This window comes from Zootoca vivipara, chromosome 8 (genome assembly GCF_963506605.1).
Source record: "Zootoca vivipara chromosome 8, rZooViv1.1, whole genome shotgun sequence".
Taxonomy (NCBI): domain Eukaryota; kingdom Metazoa; phylum Chordata; class Lepidosauria; order Squamata; family Lacertidae; genus Zootoca; species Zootoca vivipara.
Window position 1 is genome coordinate 25,146,011 of NC_083283.1, and position 22,040 is coordinate 25,168,050.

Here is a 22,040-nt window from a genome sequence, read left to right on the forward strand (position 1 = left end):
ATAAAAACTCCAAAACACTGCTACACACCCCTTTATAACGTTGATCATTATAACTTCCGAGGGTTAACGAAGGGTTAGCCCTGACTCTGGGCCAGACTGTTTTTGAGGCGCGCCAGCCTGCTCTCCCCCCAGATTACTTTTTGCCTACTTCAATTTTCAAAAACAGATGTCTGGCAGATATAATAGAAATTATTCAAAATGCAAAAAAAGAAGTGAAATCTTATTAGCTAGGACACGACCCAAGCTGATCTGTATGAACCCCCCATGCAGCCTGTGCCCTGGGCGACTGCCTAACGATAGCACCGGCCCTGCCCGGGACCCTCTTCTGGCGCCGGCGAAGTGCCTCTGAGCATGTGCTGAGGGCCGTTTTTTCTTACAACGCCGCCCACGTATTTGGGGAAGGTTTCTCCATGTCTTTGGACAAGAAATCAAGTTCTGTTTGGAGGCGGTGGGGTGCAAAGAGGAAAAAACTGTTCGCAGTAGAGATTGAGTTGCATGCTCCGATTTTATTTCTGCCCTCAACCTGCCCCGTTTCAGAGCTAAAGTCAGGTCTGACACCTCCTCCATCGGGCTGGGTTGACATTGACGGGAGGGAGAGGCGGACCCGTCCCCGCCCGAACGAGGGGGGGGCGTCCCTCGGAAACGGAGAACCCGCCCGCCATTAGAGGAGGAGAAGGCGGAGGCGGAGGCTACACGTTCAGTAAAGGTACCGAGGCGCTGGTCGGTGTTTGGCGGGATCCGCGTAGGAGGCGGGGAGGGGACAGAACGGAGGGAGAATTGACGGGCGCGGCGCAGCCGGCCCCTCCCACACTCGAGCGCACGCGCCTAGCCAGCCCCCAGTTAACGGCCGACCTAGCAGGAATTCGCCCGCCCGCCCGCCCGCCAGGCTGGCGAAGGCCGGGGCTTGCTCAAGGGACGCTTTTGCCCGGCTCGATTTCCTTGCCTCCCATTGGCCACCGCGGAAGGGCACGGCTTCGCGATTGGCTCGGCCCCGCTGCCAATCTTTGTTTGTTTCGAAGTCCACGCGTCCTTTTGTCTTCGGAGGGAGGGCGTTGAAATGCGCCGCGGTGGCCATATTGCTTTAGGGTGGTGAGGTAGCGGGGTGGGGAGGTTAGAGTGGAGAGGAAGAAATCTCAGCTGAGGAGGAAGAGCGGCTAGCTGTAAGCCAGGTGTTATGTACTGAGTCCGAGTATATTTCACCAGGGAAACAAAAAGGGGAAGGATGAGGGGATGTGTGTTGTTAACCTTGCCCTTCAGCATCATTTGTCAGGGTGCGCTTGTTCCCCCCCCCCCCGTTTAAAGTCATTACAGGTCCAGTTAGCTGCTTCTTGGACACGTAGCGCAGGTCTCGTTTTGTCAGACCCCGTGGCCCATCATGGACCTGCTTAAATCACCCCTGCTTAGTTGCAGGCTTGCCTTTGACACCAACCAAGATTGTGGAGAGGGGAGGAAATGGGGACTGTATTTGGAGTGGAGGCTCTGGACGATAACCCTTGACCTAGAACCAGTGCTTCCTCGCCCCTAAAATGTTTAGGGGTACTCTCATTTTCCTATTCATATTGAAATATTGCCCCTCAATGAGGTCAAACTTAGATTCGCAAAATGTTTATGCGTCCCTCTGTGTCCCCCCCCCCTGAAAAAAAGCACTGCCTGGAATCAGTTGGATCCCCCCCAGCCATGCTCATGTCTGACCATGCAGTCGACCTTCTCTAGACCTGCCAAGTCTTTTGGCATAGTTAGTGCTCATCTACCTCTCACAATTTGAGGGAATGCTAAAAAACAACAACAATACAGCTGAGCTGGAATGGGCTAATCTCTTCTGACTTGCCGCAGGGATGCACAGAGGTTCCACATACCTGCAGAAGATGCACATTGTCCACCCCACCTGATGGATCCCTGGAACCTAAGGGTGCTTTGCACTTATGTCCTGCCAAAAACTAGTTAGTGGTGTATAAAAGAGAAAGGCCAAGTTCCTCTCGGTGAATGACACTGACTAACCTTGTTTGCTTTGTGTGTGTGTTTGGCAGCTTTTTCTCACTGCAGGGAAATTATTAGATTTCCTGAGGCTAAAAGGCTTCTTTCAGCCACAAGATTGTCATGGACCAAACTGGTCAGATATCAGTGGTGAACCACAAGAAATAAACTATATTCTAGTGACTAGTGTGCAGTATCATAGTCCATAAAAGGTGCCACTTTTTTTGTAACCTATCAACACGATGTCTCACAAAGTGGCACATTCACACGTCTCACCCACAACACTCAGTCCTCTGCCATCTCCGTTGTGTAGGTACACAGGAAGCTGTTTTCCTACCAAGTCAGACCATTGATCCATGTAGCTCAGTATTGCCAACACTGACTGGCAATGACTGCAGGGTTGTTATTTTTTAGACAGGAGTCCTTCCTAGCAATACCTGGAGATGCCATGAGTTGAATATGGAACCCTTTGCATGCAAAACGTGTTCTACCACTGAGCCTTGCCCTATGGCCTTTCTTGCTCATCCCCTGGTACTGGCGGGTGCTGCTGCTGTCAGTCCGCATGGTGTTGGCTTGGCAAAACCTCCACACTCCTATTGTTGGGTGGTAGCCCTTGATGTTGCTCCTGGGCCAAGCTGGTGGTTAGGTTGGTGGGCTGGGCAATGCATGGCTAAGGATGGAGCAGTGTGCAAATTGGTTGCTAGAAGCAAAGTTCTAATCATGTGTGATAAGTAGTGCCATACCCATTCCTTAAGACATTTGTCCATGCACCTGGAAATGAATTTTTCATTGGATTTAAGCTAAATTTTAATATTGTGCTGGTAGCTGGTCTGGCCATTAGAAAAACATGCAAACTTGTTAAAAAAGAAGCCAGCCTGCTGGTAGTCCTAGAACAGGGGTGTCAAACTCAAATTCATCGGGGGCCGCATCAGCAGTTTGGTCACCCTCAAAGGGCCGGTTGTATCTGTAGGACTATGTGTCCACTCTTTATTATCATAAATTATTGTCACTGCATTCAATTATTACTGTTTTTTTTGTAATAATGTAAGTAATAACTAGCTCTGAAAGCAGAAACATAGTCAGAATAATGGCAAGTAGATATTCAAATGTACAATTATTGTACAATTTATTGAAAATGATTTTTGGTAATTGCACTGGGTGGTGGAGGCTTGCTAGGGTTTCATGCAGGACCTTTGCAGAGCTACTAGTACCTGGAGATGCTGGGGTCCTTCTGCATGCAGGACAGATGTTCTGCCAGTGAGCCACCACCCTTCACCAAAGGGACTGGCTGAGGTTGACTCACTGGAGCTGCTCTCCTGGTTCCAGGAGAGGGGAGGGGTTGATTTTAGTTTGTAATTTTCTGTCTTTGTTTGTATTGTTTTATTGTATTAGTTTGTTTTCTGTATTGGTTTTAAATTTTATTTTAAGGGGAGGGGTCAATTTTAGTTTGTAATTTTCTGTCTTTGTATTGTTTCATTGTATTTTTTGATTTATATAGGTTTTAGGGAGGGATTTTTAGTTGGGTGTGGGAATCTGTTAAATTTTAGTGTATTTGTAATTTTTATTGTTTTTGGTTTTATTATTTTATTGTGTTTTTGTGTTTTTCTTTTGTTCTGTTCTTTGCTGTTTTTTACAGAGGTTTTATTTTGTTTTTAAGGGGAGGGGTCAGGGCTGCCCGGGAGGGGGTCCCAGCAAGCAAAATCGCTGGGGCAGATTCCACAGGGGGTGATGCACTGGGACAACCGATCTCAGTGGTCACGGGTAGGAGGAGGAGTTACGCTAAGACCAGACAATGTCATTACCGAGGAGGCAGACTTAGTCGTTGTCTGAGGACTATCCCTGCCTCCGGGTCTGGTCCTGACCGGACGGATATTGAAATCAGCAAGGGATACCCACATGACCTGAAGGTGCTGCTGTGCAATGCCAGGTTGATGATGAATAAGACCACTGCCATTTACGACCTGATTGTGGATGGAGGATTTGACCTGGCATGTGTGACAGAGACCTGGTTGGATGAAGCCGATGGGCCCGTTCTTGGCGCTGCTTGCCCACCAGGTTTCTCTTATGCACAGCAACCCAGGCCATCTGGGCGGGGAGGGGGGGGTTGCAGTGATTTTTAGGAAGTCATTAGTTTGCACCAGGCGTCCTATTGATAAGACTGAGTTTTCTGAGTGCATGTTCTGGAAGTTGGGCAATAGGGGCAGTACAGGATTCCTTTTGGTGTACCGACCTCCCCGCTGCACCAAGGATTCCCTGCCCGAGCTGCTTCAGGTCGTGTCGGATGTGCTCGTGGAGACACCTAGCTTGGTTGTCTTAGGGGATTTTAACATCCATGCCGACACGACCTTACAAGGAGCCGCTCGGGACTTCGTGGAAAGCATGGCCACCATGGGGCTGTCCCTGAATAAGTCTGGCCCAACTCATAGCCGCGGACATGCCTTGGACTTGGTGTTTACCTCTATGGATGTTGGTGATCTGACATTAAGTAAAAGCGAAACAAAAGAAGTGCCATGGTCAGATCACTTTCTGGTGCAACTGGACTTCTCCGCAACCCTTCCCCTCTGCAGGGAGGTGGGACCGATTCGGATGGTCCGCCCCCGCTACTTAATGGATCCAATTGGCTTCCAGAGAGTGGCAGGGGATGTTTTATCCCATGTCGATGGCCTTTCAGCTGATTCCCTGGTGGCCCGCTGGAATGCGGAGTTAACCAGCACTATTGACTGTCTGGCTCCGAAGCGCCCTCTCAGATTGCATGGAGCCCGGACAGCCCCGTGGTTTTCCCCGGCGCTGAGGGCGATGAAACAGTCGTTGAGATGGCTAGAGCGCCGGTGGCGGAAAACTCATTTTGAATCAGACCGGACACGGGCTAGAGCTCAACTTCGAGCCTACCAAGTGGCAATGGCGACGGCGAAGAGGACCTTCTTCGCCGTCTCCATCGCATCTGCAGAAAACAGCAGCAGGAGACTCTTTCAGGTGGTTCGCAATTTAGCGGAACCACCTGCTCCATCCGGGCCCAGTACGGGCCACATGATCTCCTGCAATGATTTTGCAAAGTTTTTTGCAGATAAAGTCGCTCAGATTCGGGAAGAGGTAGACTCCACCGTGGGAGCAGGGCCGGGGCGGGGGAGTGCTAGAGTCCTGTCTAGTCAAGTTTTGTGGGATCAATTTCAATCTGTTACCTCCGAGGATGTGGACAGGCTGCTTGGACGAGTGAAACCAACCACCTGTCTCCTTGATCCTTGCCCATCCTGGCTTATAAAAGCTAGCCGGGAAGGGCTGGGCGATGGGCTTCGCGGGTTGGTAAATGCTTCTCTCCATGAGGGAGCCTTCCCAGACCCGCTGAAAGAGGCGGTTATTAAACCGCTTCTTAAAAAACCATCTTTAGATCCGGCCAATATGGCCAACTATCGCCCAGTCTCAAATCTTCCATTCTTGGGCAAGGTGATTGAGCGAGTGGTTGCTGAACAACTCCAGGCACGCCTGGAAGAAGCGGACCATTTGGATCCCTTCCAGTCAGGATTCAGGCCTCATCATGGGACTGAAACTGCCTTGGTCGCACTGGTCGATGATCTCCGGCGGGCTAGGGACAAAGGTAAGAGCTGTTTCCTTGTTCTGCTGGATCTCTCAGCGGCTTTTGACACCATCGACCATAACATCCTTCTGGACCGTCTAGAGGGCTTGGGAGCTGGGGGCACTGTCATGCAGTGGTTCCGCTCCTTCCTCCTGGGCCGTGTTCAGAAAGTGGTGGTGGGGGATGAGTGTTCAGACTCCTGGGCTCTCACTTGTGGGGTGCCTCAGGGTTCTGTCCTCTCCCCCATGCTTTTTAACATCTATATGCAGCCGCTGGGAGAGATCATCAGGGGGTTTGGGCTGGGTGTCCATCAGTATGCTGATGATACCCAGCTCTACCTCTCTTTTAAATCAGAACCAGTGAAGGCGGTGAAGGTCCTGTGTGAGTGCTTGGAGGCGGTTGGAGGATGGATGGCGGCTAACAGATTGAGATTGAATCCTGACAAGACAGAAGTACTGTTTGTGGGGGACAGGAGGCGGGCGGGTGTGGAGGACTCCCTGGTCCTGAATGGGGTAACTGTGCCCCTGAAAGACCAGGTGTGCAGCCTGGGAGTCATTTTAGACTCACAGCTGTCCATGGAGGCACAGGTCAACTCTGTGTCCAAGGCAGCTGTTTATCAGCTCCATCTGGTACGCAGGCTGCCCACTGACTGTCTCTCCAGAGTGGTGCATGCTCTAGTTATCTCTCGCTTGGACTACTGCAATGCGCTCTACGTGGGGCTACCTTTGAAGGTGACCCGGAAACTACAACTAATCCAGAATGCGGCAGCTAGACTGGTGACTGGGAGCGGCCGCCAAGACCACATAACACCGGTCCTGAAAGACCTACATAGGCTCCCAGTACGTTTCCGAGCACAATTCAAAGTGTTGGTGCTTACCTTTAAAGCCCTGAACGGCCTCGGTCCGGTATACCTGAAGGAGCGTCTCCACCCCCATCGTTCTGCCCGGACACTGAGGTCCAGCTCCGAGGGCCTTCTGGCAGTTCCCTCACTACGAGAAGCCAAGTTACAGGGAACCAGGCAGAGGGCCTTCTCGGTAGTGGCACCCACCCTGTGGAATGCCCTCCCACTAGAGGTCAAAGAGAACAACAATTACCAGACCTTTAGAAGGCATCTCAAGGCAGCCCTGTTTAGGGAAGCTTTTAATGTTTGATGGATTTCTGTATTTTAATGTTTGATGGATTTCTGTATTTTAGAATTCCTGTTTTGTTGGAAGCCACCCAGAGTGGCTGGGGGAACCCGGCCAGATGGGCGGGGTATAAATAATAAATTGTTGTTGTTGTTGTTGTTGTTGTTGTTATTATTATTATGGGCCAGAAGTATAAAGCAGCATCCTATGTTTCTGAGGAGAGGGAGAGGGAGAGGGAGAGAGAGAGGGAGAGGGAGAGGGAGGGGAGGGGAAGGAGGAAGGAAGGAAGAAAAGAGGGAGTGGGAGGGAGAGAGGAAGGAAGGAAAGAGGGGAGAGAAAGAAGAGTAGGAAATAAGGAAGGGAATAAAGAAGGAAAGAAAAAGAAAGAGGGAGAGAAGACGGAAAGGGAGAAAGAAGAAAGGAAGTAGAGGGAAAGAAATAATAAGAATGAGGGAGAGGAAGAAAGATGGGAAGGAAGTAAAGAAGAAAGATAGAAAGAAAGAGGGAGCAGGAGGGAGAGAGGAAGGAAAGAGGTGAGAGAAAGAAGAGTAGGAAAGAAGGAATAAAGAAGGAAAGAAAAAGAAAGAGGGAGAGAAGACAGAGATAAAGAAGGAAGGAGAGGGAAAGAAAGAATAAGAACACGAGAGAGGAAGAAAGAAAGGGAAGGGGGGTCGCCGCCTTGATTCAGCGCCAGAAAAGAGCGCGAAGGGACCCAGAGGCAAAAAGCATTTCCCGTGCAGCGTGAGGCAGCGGGTGTCCGTTTTAGGAGAAGTGCGTAAAGCCTCAGAGTTGCACGTTCGTGAGGCTGAGCCGCTGCTGAGCTCACGTTCAGGAGGAGGAGGAGGTGAGGCAAGAGGAGGAGGAGGCAGCGGCTTGCCGGGTCGGTGCCCGGCAGCGCCGTGTGGAGAGTCCCGAGCCTCTGGGACGCAGCAGTGCTCTGTAGCACTTTGAATCCTCCTCCTCCTCCACGCGGCGCTGCTGGGTGCTTTTGTCTGTGCTGCAGTAGCAGCCGTTTCCAGGCGCCGAGCCGTGGCAGGAGGAGGAGGATTCAAAGTGCTACAGAGCACTGCTGCGTCCCAGAGGCTCGGGACTCTCCGTGCGGCGCTGCCGGGCGCTGACCCGGCAAGCTGCCTCCTCCTTCTCCTGCTGTGGCTTGGGGCGCTCCACGCAGCGCTGCTCCGGCCGCCTTTCTACCCCCCCCGGCCCCAGCTGTTTGTCGGCGCTTTGTCAGCGCGGCGCTTCAGCAGCAAGGTCCTGCTGCTGGGTCCCGCTGGCTGGGGCACTCGGCGGGCCACATGACGAGGTCTGGCGGGCCGGATTTGGCCCCTGGGCCTTGTGTTTGACACCCGTGTCCTAGAAGATGCTGCTCCCGCTCTGTGCAAATTGTGAATGTTCATCTGGAAGTCAATGAAAATAAGAATTTAAAACCAAAGTAGAATAAGAAGGCTTAACTTTATTACTCAGGATGGAAAGATAAAAAAGATTGTGTAGTGTGATCCTAAGTAGGTTTACGTTCCATTGATTTCAGTGAAACTTACTGAATCGAACAAACCTCAGTATACTGTAAATAAGACTGCAGGCAGCTGTAGTGTTTTTTTTTATATTAAAAAAAACAACAACAGAGAATAAAGTCAAATATTAAAATGCCTAAGCTGGTTTTGTTAACGTTACTTAAAACATAGGTCATAGGAAGCTGCCTTATACTGAGTCTCTCCATTGGTCCATCAAGTTGAGTGGTTTCTACACTGATTGGCCGTGGCTCTCCAAGATATCAGATGTGACATTCCCAGCCTTAACTGGAGATGTCGGGGATTGAACATGGGACTTTATGCATGCAAAGTAGATGCTCTACTGCTGAACTATAGTTTTACCCTGGGTTAAGGGCTGAGCATGATAGTGGAAATGAAATTTTATGTTAAGGCAGCAATTTCTAAGAGGAGCCTTTATCTACTTCTTTTCAGGTATGGGCATAAGCATACCACTCTGCATCTGCCCCGATTTGTTTGTTTTACCTAGTTTGACCACACAAAGCATTTAGCTCGGCAGTATTATTATTGGCCAAGTTTATTTGCTCTTGTGCTCATTCTGTATGATCTGCCTACGTGGAGCTCTCTGAGATTAACATTGTACAGAAAACTCAGGTCAGTATCTTCAAATATAAAAACAGTTAAAAGTGAAGAGTAAGGCAATACAGTCCATCTCTTGTTCAGTGGCAAAATATAATCTTTTGAGATTTTTTTTTTACTTTGACATATTAAGGAGAATGTGTGGTACTAAAAGCACTTTGAGTGAATTTTTAGGGGTGGATATTTTTCAGAATCTGAATGAATGCCCATTCAAATTGAACATACTATACAAATCTTTGTTAAGAGTATCAAGCTGCACTGTTTTGAAATGTCTTTGTAGCTGTGGAAGTAAAATATGTTGTGTTAGCTGGATTCCATGTAGTGCTGTAGAGAATGTCATTGGAACTGATTACCATAGATTATGATAAATTTGTGTCTATTCATTTCTGGGTTGTATGATGGAAATGCCCCAGGAGTCCGATCATGGATTCAGTTACCAAACATTTCGTGTAGTGTTTTGGCTGTTCCTCGTTTCTCTTTACAAAGCCGATGATCTTGGCAAATTGTAAATAGAAACCTGAGCTGAAGCAATTTTTCAGCACATTAGCAGAAAATTTAGTGCTTATGAAGATGTGATAGTGAAAGCATTAGCTTCGACAAGGAATGGGGATGGTATGAAGTTTTAGAAGTTCTGCACGAACCTTTGCTATTTCATTTCAGCTCCAAGTATTAACATTTGCCATTTTGTTCCTGGGTATCCCAAGGAAAATATGCCAAGCTGTGTGTGAGGTGGACCGGGAGGAGGCAATCATTAACTTTTACTGTTCTAGCTGCATCAGGATTTGAATACAGTACCTTTGTGCAATTTGTAGTAGACTACTGTATTTCAACCAGGGATCTTGGGTATGGTGATTGGTATAGGTGTTTGTTTGAGTCTAGATTTTATAAACAAGGAATGACACAATAACATTCATTGAACCAACTAGCCCTTAAAATAATGTTAGTGAAATCTTTGGTGTTCAGAAGAAAAGAAGCCACATCTCTGTTCTTCATCTTGCTGTCTAGAATTATCTAGACTAGAGGAGTAGGAAGAAGAAACATTGATACAAACCAGGCCTTGCTTGAAGGAAAGCATTCTGTGAGGTCCCAGAAAAAAAGAGAGCAAACATCTAATAAATGCAAAACATTTCTTCACTATCATCTTGCCTCACTGGGGTCTTGCAGGATAAATGGAGAAGACAAAACAATACAAATTACACCCTAGAATGACAACATAGAATTGTCGCTGATCTAAATGTTGTCTTTCAGGACCAAACAACGCACTACATAGAAACACATGTAATGGTATGGAGGTTTTTTGGCCTAGAAGTTGCTTTGAGACGAGTGTCAACCTAAGAAGAGTCTTATTGAATCAGCCAAAGGCCTATCTAGCCCAGCTTCCTATTTCCTACAGTAGACAACCAGATACCTATGGAAAACCCACAAGCAGGACATGAGCACAGTAGTGATTATAAGCAGGGCAGTGAGGGCCTGTACTTAATTATTTCCACACCCAAAAGTGTCTTACTAAACAGCTCCCCCCTAACAACCTGGTATTCTCAGCAGGTGTTTGAAAACTTCAAGAATGGAGGGCTTTTGGGGTGGGGAAAGGGTTAATCACTCCCTGTGTTTCAGTCTCCAGTGCTTCCCTCGTGAAATGGCTTTTACAGCAAAATAAGAGCAATAGCTATTAGGCGATCATCACACACGTTTTCAGGCAGTATGTAGTTTGGCTGTCATACATAAAATTAAAATGCTGTGTTTCTACATCACTCTGGAGTGCAAACCAGTTTGTCTGTAGTTAGGTTTGGCAGATCACAGTTTTAGTAACAAAACACTCTTGAGCTGTTGTGCCTGGAGTAAAGGATGTGTGTTGTTTTCTATAGGATTGTGATGTTTTGGAATAAGAGATAATCCTTCAAAATAAGGCACATCTGGCAGCCCAGTCTGTCGTCTGCAGCAAATCTATCAGCCTTGACTTGGAGAGCTGCCATGAGACTGTTGTGAACTGAAAAAGCATTCTGTGTACAGCTGTATTGGCACACCTGAGCTTCCACACACACCCACCCCTTCACATCAGAATGATTTTCCCCAAACACAGCAGTGTGCAGGTTTCCACTAATTGACTCACAAGTGGCAACTGCCTTTTCTTGTGACTCCCCCAACATGCACACCTGGTGCAAAGGTGCCCTCTACTAAGTTCTCCGTGATCCGTTCTGAAGTTGATGGAAGGAGTTCTTTCTGCCATCTGCAAAAGCCCAACAATATAAGTACCCCCTGCTCTAATTCCCTCTGAATTCTAATCAGTTTATAGAACAGTCAGGAATGGGTCAGGAATGTCAGTTTCAGACTCCTGTATTGATTAGGAAGGAGAAAGTATTATAAATTTCCCAGGCTCCAAATAGCTAAATGGCTTACTGTTTGGGATTTTCCACTCTACGTCTTTTTATAATGCACATGTATCTTGGTTTACGATTAAGTTGTCCTGGTCAAAGAGTGCATTTTTTTTAAAAGCAGAGATTGGATGGCCATCTGTCATGTGTGATCTAGTTAAGATTCCTGCATTGCTGGTAGTTTGACTAGATGACCCTTGTGGTCCCTTCCAACTCTACAATTCTATGATTATGTGTTTCACTTTACTGCACCAGAAAATATATGAGAGCATGGGAACACTAGGAACAGGTTTACTTACATGCAATAAAATCACATAGCATTCCTTGAAGGGTATTAACTTATTAGATCAAGTGCTGGCAGCATAAGATCAGTGCGTCCAACAATGTCCCCACCTGAGCATCCGTGATGGGGCTCCACACCTGTAGAATACTACTCATCTGTCATGGATGCTTTAGCTGTGATTCTTGACAGCCATATGTCAAGAATGCTTTGATTGTGTTTCCTGCTTGGCAGGGGGTTGGACTGGATGGCCCTTGTGGTCTCTTCCAACTCTATGATTCTATGATTCCTGCGTTGCAGGAGGTTGGGCAAGCCGACCCTCAGGGTCCCTTCCAACTCTATAATTCTTTGATTCTACACATGGTCCCATTAATTCATGCCTTCAAATGGGCTTGGGGACTTAGGCAGATAATGGTGCTATGGCTTTTTAAAGTGTTTTATTAAACTATTTTAATGTTATGTTGGTCTGCTATTGGTGTTGATATTTTATTGTGGGATTTCAGTGTTGTACAGTGTTTTGATTCTGATATAGGAAGCTGCCTTGAGAAGGAAACAAGCTCATCTTGCAGGGTGGCCATTTGGGTACACAAGTGTGAAAACTGTTCTGGTGCAAAAGCCTCAAGAGGTCAGATGAGGCCTTCTGATTTAAATGGCAATCCATTACAATGCTCTGCTGTGCTCATGGCAACGCCTACTAAACCACTCTTCTGCAGTTTACTGAACAGGACGTCATATGAAACATTGGGAAAAGTTTTATTGAAGTTAACTTCTCAATCCATAAGGAAATCCCACACAAGTGGAAACAGATAACCACTTACCATGTGCTTAAAACATGCCACATGCTGTTTTTAGAAAGCTGCATGGGGGAAGGACTAACATGGTGGGTAGTCAGGAAGTCGGGCTTGTATAGGAAGCTGTCCCCATAACTCAAGCATTGTCTAAAGTGGCAAAGTCTTCTTTCCTCGATGTCTTCCACCTCCTCCTGCGTATGTAGACCATGCACAGGGCAGGTGCAAAGTCACCATGAGTGACAGGGAAAGGGCTGTAGCTCATTGGCGGAGCATCTGCTTTGCAAACAGAAGGTTCTGGGTTCAATGCCCATTTCCAGGTACGGCTGGGAATGCCTCTTGTCTGAAATCCTAGAGACTACTGAGCCAATGCTCATTAATTCAGTAGGAAGCAGCTTCCTATGTCTTTCCATATAGTTAGAACTGTCACAGGAGGCTTTTAAAAATAACAATTACCTGGTAGTATGCCAATAGTGGTCAAAGAATGAACTGGATTGTTTTGGGCAGCTTTTAAAATAATAATAATAATAATAATAATAATAATAATAATAATAATAATGCAAAGTTTTGTTAACATTCCACAGCTTTGGTTAACAAACCATAAATTTCAACATAACCCACGCACCTTCCTCTTTTGACTCATCCCCCAAAAGAAATGAAACCAAGAAAAGGAACACTGAATATTGTGTGTGTGATTATATAATTTTAAAGCTGTGTTTGTTATTCATATGTAATTTTCCAGTGTGAAATGAATGCCATGTGAAGAAAAAGACAAAGGGATTGTGTGTGTGTGTGTTTGTAGAAAAGTTATGCTGTTCCCAGTGTGTAGTATACAAAGAATCACCACTCAAGAGAGCTACAAAAAGTTATCCTCTCTCCATTAAATAACTTGAATGATTACACACTTTCTTTTTGATGTTTTAAACATGCTGCTATGTGTGCACCTTGGCAGCCTTGATGGCCCTGAGACTGGAACCCTGCAAAAATCATTATGATAACGGAACTGCTTTAGAAGCCTCAGATGATTTTGAAAACATGTGATCGATGACCTTTATCGCTACGGCTTTTATTTCAGTTATTTCCCCTCCTGCATCAAAGGAAATAAAATTCAAAAGGGGTGTGTGAGTGTTAAGGATAAAAGAGGGAATTAAACCGTTTCCATATCATGTTTGCTGCTGATCTCCTTAATCACTAGGGCAGAAGAAATAATTACCTCTAGTAGCATACACACACACACACACACACACACATACACATGGAAGTGTGCTGTATTTTATATTGCCTAACAGTGGCAGATTCCTGAACTCTACCAGTTTAACTTTTAACAATACTCAACATGGCACAGTTTCTGTATTTGTGCCCAGACTGTTTACATAATATGATCATCCTGCTGGATCTCCTGTTGCCTGGTATTTTTTTCACCCAAGTTGACTCAATGTCCTCCATCCCGTAAAACCCTGAGGGGAGCAGAACTTGTGGAAGAGCTGATATCCCTCCTGCCCCCACAATAGAAATCTAAGTTGCAGTAAGAGAAAGGTTGTCCCAAGGTTAAGAGTTCCCACAGCATAGCGATCTTTGAAACTGTTTTGCTTAACATGCAGCCTTGCCCGGCAGAAGGAGGAAAAGGCATTGCTAACAAGTGGTGAATAATCGTTGCCTTTGTGACTGCTTGTAAGTTTCCCATTTGGTTGGCCAAGGTGGGAAGGAGGATGCCCGAAGAGGTAGACCTTTACTTTGATCTAGCAAGACCCTTTCCAGGCTGTTATGAAAGCCAAAGGAACTGCAGGGTGTCCACAGAGCCCGTCACTCTGATCCTAAACAATTGCAGTGACATGTCTGGCAGCAGTGCTGCCAGGCATGTTGTTCACAGATTTATACTGATGAAGCCTAAAGGTACATTCGTGTACAGCTCCTGTAAGTCAATGCAAAACAGCAAAAAGATCAATATGTTTATATTGGCAAATACTCTTGTCACCCATCCTAGTAACCCTTGCAGTTCTTTGCTCCAACACAGGAATTTGGGAGTGGATTGTTTAATGGCGAACAGTTGGGTAGACTGCTGTTTGCACATTTTTCTTACTTCTTTTGTACAGACAACAATTGGAAAACTAACCTTTTTTGTGAGGAGGGGGATTGAAATGGAATAGTCATAGAAGGAGCTTTTAATATTACTGAAGCCCCTTATAGCTGTCATTGCAATCCAGAATGCAAGTGTGGTAATGAAGTAATCCACAGTGAGCACATATGCAAGTCTTTGGATCAAGCCCTTCCTATTTCGATGTAGCAGATGTTGAAAACTCTAATATTGCTTTGCAAAGAGGAAACGACAGCTAAATAACATTTATGAATGCATCAACCATGCTTTTCCTGTTAATGGAAAAAGCATAATGTTTGTGTTGTTGGCGTGCAAGCTGTGTGTGTATATGTGATTGATATATAATTACACACAAAACACGCACACACACATTCTCCCTATTTATAACATTGTGGATGTTACCAAGAAAAAAATGTTCCTAAAATATTGTTTCTTCATTTTAGGCACATTGTTTCCTATTTTATTATTTATACACTAGAATCTTATTAATTAAACTGTCTGGAAAAGGTTAGCTTTATTTACACTCAGGATTATTTTGGAATGCACAGCATCCTGCATATGCTGTGCCTACTTCTCATAGCCAGTTGTATATGACTGTTTCTCCTCCTCCACAAAAAAGCAATGCTCTTTATGGTAGTCTAGTGTGAGGCTTATCTCTGATTTCCACATCATTGAATAATGGGGATTTTCTCTGATTCCCACAGGATAAATGGCATTCACACAGCATTCACATAATGCTCCACGACCACTGTCTATCTTTTATACGGAGTCGAGTAAGATGTCTTACACCAGGTCAGATTCTTTGTCCATCGTGACCTATATATAGTTTACTTGAACTGGCAGTGGCTCTCCAGGCTCTTGGGAAAACAAAGTCTTTCTCATCATTTGTTCCTTTAAAAAAAAAGAATACTGGAGACACTAAGAATTGAACTTAGGAACTTCTGTGCCCATGCTCTAGATCTAAGACATAGTAGTTCCCCAGCAATATGTTCAAATTGCAACATAATACGTCTCACATTTGCCATTGTTAAGCTCCCACAGGCAGTCTTTAAATATACAGAGCCAGAATACTCCACATGGACCACCAAACCCAACACTTTCCCTTGACAATGAAGTAAGAGCATAATAGTTGTGCCATGTGGTGTCAGGCTAAGACCCATCTAGTCTAGCACTTGTTTGTTTTGAAAAGTGTCTTTCCAGATGTTTCTGGGGGTTCCACAACCAGAACATATTAATGTTTTCCAACCCCTGCTGCCGCTGCTATTGTTATTCATTATATTTGTATACCGCTCTTCATCCGAAGATCACAGGGTGGTTCACAGCATAAAAATTCAAAATGAGAACAGAAAATTCACAATAAACCAAAACCCAACCAAATAACCCCCTCCCACAAACACATTTAGAAGGCCATAGATATTAATCAGCCAAAGACCTGGTTATAGAGAATCATGTTTGCCTGGTGCCTAAAGATATGTAATGAAGGTGCCAGGCGAGAGAGAGCATTTCACAAATTGGGAGGCACCACATTCTTGTGTTGCCACCCTCTGGACCTCTCGTGGAGGTGGCATACGAAGAAAGGCCTCCGATGATTACTGCTCTTCATTTCTAGCATCTGATAATCAGCAGGCCACTGCTTCTAAAAATGGATGGTACACTTAGTTAAAATGACCAGTAATCATGGTTAGATTCCCTTAAATAGGTCTAATTCTTTTTAAAGTATGCTAAGCTGTTGGCCACCATAATAACTTGGAATAATGAATGATCTGAGTATGAATTTCATACATTATTTTTTTCTATGCTGTTCTAGAGGTTAATTATACATAGATGATAGCTCAACCTTCTTTTGAAATGATCTGAAGAAAGAAACTCCATAGTTCACCAGGCAATTTATTCCCTTACTGACCTGCCATTGTGGTTAACTAAAATTGATCTTTCTGCAGAAGAGGGAACAATGGCTTGTTCTATTGCATGGGATAAGCTATTGTTCTCACCTTATTTCTGCATTAGCTGCTGGCCCATAGCCTAAAAACGTAGCTCATTTGGTTAGCGCAAATTCTTAATTCATTTTCTATATAATGAAGGACTGCCTTCAAGATTTCATTATCTTTATGATCAAAAAATATTTGGTTTTAATATTTAAGTATCTTCCACTATTGAGGAACCCAAATCTATTATAGAAGATCTAGTCTAATTTTCATGAAATTTTGTGTGCCAGATATTGCTATGTACACTGGAAGTTCCGTTGGACCTTATTATTCTTATTAATCATTTATATGGGACCATAAATGTGTAAAGCACAGTGCCATGTAGTTTATAGCTTTTATATTCATTTTTATTATATTATTCATTCACTATATACTGATATATATATATATATATATATGAATGGGAATGTGTGATCCCTGAGATAGTGAGGAACAAGGTGATAAATTTCCTCAAAATGTAAAAATAAAGGGTACTTCATGAGTGGCAAGCTCAAATATATTCTCCTAGAGGCTGTGCATAAATTATATAACTTTTTGTAAAGTGAACCAAACTCCATTCTTCCACTTGCAATGCTGGGGGAAAAACAATCTGTTGTGCAAAATTAAGGGGTCTCGTCATTTCTGGACAGACTTGCATCACTCACACCTGATTGGACTTTAAGATTTCACCCAGACTGTCCCGGGCTATTGAAATGAGAATCCCAATAAGGTCAAAAATATATACTTGAAAAAGCACATACGGTAGGTCATGATTCAATGTATTCATGTCTAAGCTGGTTATAGAATTCACCATCTGACATATAGATCCTTTAAAATAACCAAAGGGATTCAACAATGAATTATGCCCTGCCACATGTTGAGGAAAGCACTTGGCTTTAAAGGAGTGCATTATGTTTCAGAGCATAATTCATGGGGAGTGAGTCAGAGATAGTGCAGTTTTCCTTTTGTACCTGCTGCAGATTCTGCTGCTACCACCATAGGCAAAATGGCGAGCAGGGGTGGGAGATAAATTACTTGGAAGGTTAAGCCTGGGCTGCGGGTCAGCTGTTACCACTGCTGCTATAGTGTTTAAATGACTGTGGTCCATGTACAGTGGTACCTTGTTTCTCAAACACCTTGATACTCAATTGCCTAGGTTCCCAAACACTGAAAACCTGGAAGTAAGTGTTCCGGTTTTCAAACGTTTTTCGGAAGCCAAACATCCAATTCGGTTGTCGGCTATTATTTCCGGGGTGCACCCATCAGAAGATGCGCCTTGGTTTCTGAACATTTCGGAAGTCAAACAGACTTCTGGAACGGATTAAGTTTGGCGCTTTTGTTTTTTGCTGTTTATTTTGTGTTTTTGTTTTTGAGGCTTTTTCGGTTAATTTGTTTTTGTGACTGTTTGGAATTCAGTTCAGCTACTGATTGATTGTGTTCAGTGCAGTAACGAAAAATAATTAATTTTAATTTTTATCATCTACAATACTGTCTTTTTTATTTTATAGTATAGTACATTGATTGTTGCTTTCATTTTATGGCTCAATGGTCTCGTTAGATAGTAAAATTCATGTTAAATTGCTGTTTTAGGGGTTGTTTTTAAAAGTCTGGAACAGATTAATCCATTTTACATTACTTTCTATGGGAAAGCGCACCTTGATTTTGGAATGGACTTGCGGAATGGATTACGTTTGAGAACCAAGGTACCATTGTAATGGATTATAAGGGGAACAGGCTTTCACAGCCATGTGACTTATCTCCAGTTAGGTTCTTCCAGGAGAAGCTTTTGTGGGGAGAAAGCATTGGCAGGCTAGAGTTAGTTATTTGTCATATTTATAGCCTGCCTTCCCTTCAGTGTGCGACTTGCTCAAGGTCACCCAACAAGCTTCTTGGCTAAGTAAGGATTTGATCCTGGGTTTCCCCAATTTTAGGCTGACATTAGTGGCCCTTGTGCTGATAACAGGACACTCAGGTTCAAGAAGAGCATGTGACGTTTTTTCCTATATAACCCCACATCAATGTAAGAAAATCACATGTCTTCATGGTAAGAGTGATCTCTGCCAGTCAGGGATCATGTAAGTGAGGGTGATAACAGCACACTGTACAGCTGCTGGTCAGATATGGCCATGTGACAACATCACCAAGTCTATTCAGAGGATAGTTATGTTCCCTGAACTGACATTGCCATCACTCTGAATGGGCAAGCCTTTTCATTCCCTATTCAGACCTTCAGGAAGCCTTTCATACCTGCATAAAGCTTTCACAAAAGATGTTCCTATTACTTTTTGACTCAGGCCTTCCAAAAGCTGCTTCTCAACTCTCATTTGCTGGAAAAGAAAAAGAAAGATAATTATTGTTTTGGTATCAATCACCATCTTTTTATTACTCTTTGGTAGTAGTACAGTGGGGAAAGGATTGAACTCATTTCTTGTTTACTTAAAAAAAACACCTCAGTGGTTTGCATCATTTTACAGAAACCATTTTAGTTTAATGAAAGGCTGACAGTTTTCTTTTCAAAGTATTTCATGAGGTGTAAAAAACTGATACAATGAAAATCATTCCTGAGCAGGATTCATAAATAATGAATATTTTTTCTTATTAATCCATATTTTAGTTTAACTTAGGATCATAGCAAGTTACTTCCTCAGGGAATGCAGGTTTTAGTTTTTGGTGTGGTTTTTTTTTACAAGGGAAGGTGAAGAGCTATGGTCCCCTGGGAATTAAATTGTGAAAACAATCTTGGTTTCGTACATGTTAATATAGATCTGTTATTCCCTTTCCACATCTATTGCAAGACATTTTAAATTGTGGCTGATCTTTTATGCAAATAGCTGTCTTATTAGACATTGTGGCTGTATGTGCTAATGTCTCTCTGGGTTTCTTGGGAGTTTGCTATCTAACCATCAAAGCAGTCGAAATGAATGATGATTACTGCACAGCTTTGAAGAACAAAGAAAAGTCACAGCAATTTTAGAGGTCTTGGTTACTGCAAAATCAGTGACAGCTTGAACCACACAGACATCCAGGAGGGTCTCTGTGGCTCATATTAACTAGGCCAAACTTTTGTTTTGTTTTTTGTTTTGTTATTTTAAAGAACAAAATGGATATTATTTTTTCGCTTCATAGTTTATTTTCCACTGCTGACATTTTGTTGCAAACGTTCCAAGGGTATTGAATTAGCAAAAAGCAAATAAAAACCCTATTTCTTCAAGCAAATAAAGTAAGCTGCGAACTGGATGTTGCACATAAAAGTTTGTGTATCATCAACTTTACTAGCCTCTGTTCCTGTTTTGTGTCATCTGGAATATGGCAGCATTGCAGATTCGACCGGGGGGGGGGGGGGGAACACATAGGTCTCTGTGTGAGGTGAGGTGTAGTGTGGGTGGGTGAGGAGGTTATCCTTATTGCCTTCATTTTATTACACGGGTCACATCTACATTATGAACCTGTATCAGTTTCATACCACTTTAACTGTTATACAGGTAACTTCCCATAAAGAATCCAGGGAATTGTAATTTGGCGGGGATTCTAGCAGTTCTGTAGCCCCCGCCCTGACCGAACCACATTCCTAGGTTTTCCTGAGAAAAGGGGGAGGGAGAGACTGTTAAACCTGTTTTCATAGAACCGTAGGGTTGGATAATCTCGCCCAACTCCCTGCAATGTAGGACTCTTACGCCCAACGTGGGACTCTAACCCACAGCCTCTACAATTCTGTACAATTCTATCAACTGAACTATCTTCCAGTATCCTTTTAAGTCTGTAGTGTGCATTTGTCTTCTTCTTCTTCTTCTTCTTCTTCTTCTTCTTCTTCTTCTTCTTCTTCTTCTTCTTCTTCTTCTTCTTCTTCTGCGATCACTCATAGCCAAGTAAGATTGTCTTCCATAAACACGGTTTTAACAATGAATCCGTAAGTGACTGTGGAGGCCAATTCTGGATCCACATGTCCTTCCACAGTGGGGACATTGGTTTCCAGGAGGGAGTTGATCGTGGTGTGGATTTGCCAAGCGTGCCTTCCTCTTAGCACGTTTCTCCCTTGCGTCCTGAGATCGAGTTTCTTCAAAGCCCATGACACCTTTGGTAAAGGCTATTCTCCAACTGGAGCACTCGCAGGCCAGTGTTTTCCAGTTGTCAGTGTTTATACTACATTTTTAAAGATTTGCCTTGAGTCAGTCTTTAAACCTCTTTTGTTGACTACCAGCACTGATCCTTTGGACTCTCCCCAGGCCAGATCCTCTCCCCATCCACACCTACCTGCTGTCTCTCTCACACACCCTTTAGTGTTTTCCTCTAGGTGCAGTGTGTCCCTGGACTCTGATAATGTCCCTTGCTTCCCGGATGGAGGACTGTGAGGGGTGTGTAGGAGCTAACATACTGTACAAAGGTGAAATTTACATTAATTGCTCCACCCACTTGGAATCATAGAATCATGTGTGCATCTGTGTAGTTATTTATTGAGTCAATTATTAGATGTATTGGTATCCTGCCCTTCTACTGCGAGGACAGCATTCAGGATGACTCACACCACTTACAGCCATAGATATTGATAAACTCATTCCATCTTTCCTTACAGAGTTCTGGGACACATAAAAATGGGTAGAAAAGATTCGTCTTCTGCAAGAGGTCCCGTTGAGCAGTACAGAAAACAAATAGGTAAAACATTTCCCTTTTTACTAAATATATTTGTTTCTCTTTTTAGTTTTTGTGCGTGCTACATTCCTGTAGGAAAGATAGTGAGTTGTAAAGCAGATTACTTCATGTTTTGAATTGATTCAACTTTCTAATGCAGGGGTAGCTCACCTTTGCACCCCCCCCCCCGATATTGCTGGACTATCATTATTGACTATTCGCCATTAGTCTCAAGCCGATGAGAGTTGGAGACCAACAACATATGGAGAGCCTAACCACCCTGTTGTAATGGTTTCACTGGATATGATGTACTCTTATATTAACTCAAAGTATTGGAGGCAAAGTGAAACTCAGTGTAATAACGTGGCTCTTTCAGTTAATAGAGAAGTAGTTGGATATAGCACATACCAAATTGATTAATGGTGAGGGTGGCTAGAACTGTGGTTTGTCTGAATATAGAGAATCTGTTGCATGGAGGCTACATTCACACTAAGTCTGGACCTGTGATGAAGTGAACATGGGATTGCTTCATTGTGCATCCAATTCTCCAGTTTCCCGTGTGGGCATTATCCTTAGGGTTGCCAGACTCAATAGAGGACAGGACTTCTGTGCCTTTAATTGCCCTGCTCTCTTTTGAGTCTGGAAACCTTAAAGAGAAACCAGCAGACCCTTTGCTTGGAAATTAAACAAAGGGTCTACTGGTTTCTCTTTAATTTCCAGAATTAAAGGCACAGAAGTCAGTCCTCTATTGAGTCTGGCAACCCTAATTATCTTGCATCGCTACAGCACATTAGCCGGAGCATCATATGCTGCTGCTCTTGGTGAGCTGTACCACATTAGACTGAAAGCTGTAAATTGGTTTATCGTATAAAAAATGTACCTGCACATTTGGAAATAGTTGCCAGGAAGAAGACGAGGCATTGCTTTGCATTTGTAGAGAAGCCATTGTATATAACTGAGCATTCACAGTATGATTCCCCACTTGCAGTCGGAAATGGTGCGACCCAGCATGAGCCGAATCAGCACAGTGAGTTGTTCAGCAAAGCTGTGCTGGAATGTGGACTGGAACTGAAAAACAGAGACTTGGGTGCAAGTAATCACACATGCGCTTCTCTGC

The 22,040-nt window shown here is 44.1% G+C and overlaps 1 protein-coding gene across 3 annotated transcripts in view; it reads left to right on the forward strand.

The window, feature by feature from the left end:
• The first annotated feature begins 628 nt into the window (after nt 1-628).
• The window catches only part of TRIQK (triple QxxK/R motif containing), a 51,529-nt gene continuing 30,117 nt past the window's right edge, over nt 629-22,040 (forward strand). Inside the window, exons 1-2 of one of the 3 annotated variants that reach the window (XM_035125475.2) lie at nt 629-706; nt 20,868-20,947. In XM_035125475.2, the coding sequence (XP_034981366.1) occupies nt 20,887-20,947 (61 nt within the window). In that variant the 5' untranslated portion in view covers nt 629-706; nt 20,868-20,886. Of the gene's footprint in view, nt 707-789; nt 1,007-1,055; nt 1,161-20,867; nt 20,948-22,040 lie in introns of those variants that run through there. The other 2 variants (XM_060277710.1, XM_035125479.2) reach the window with 2 other exon arrangements.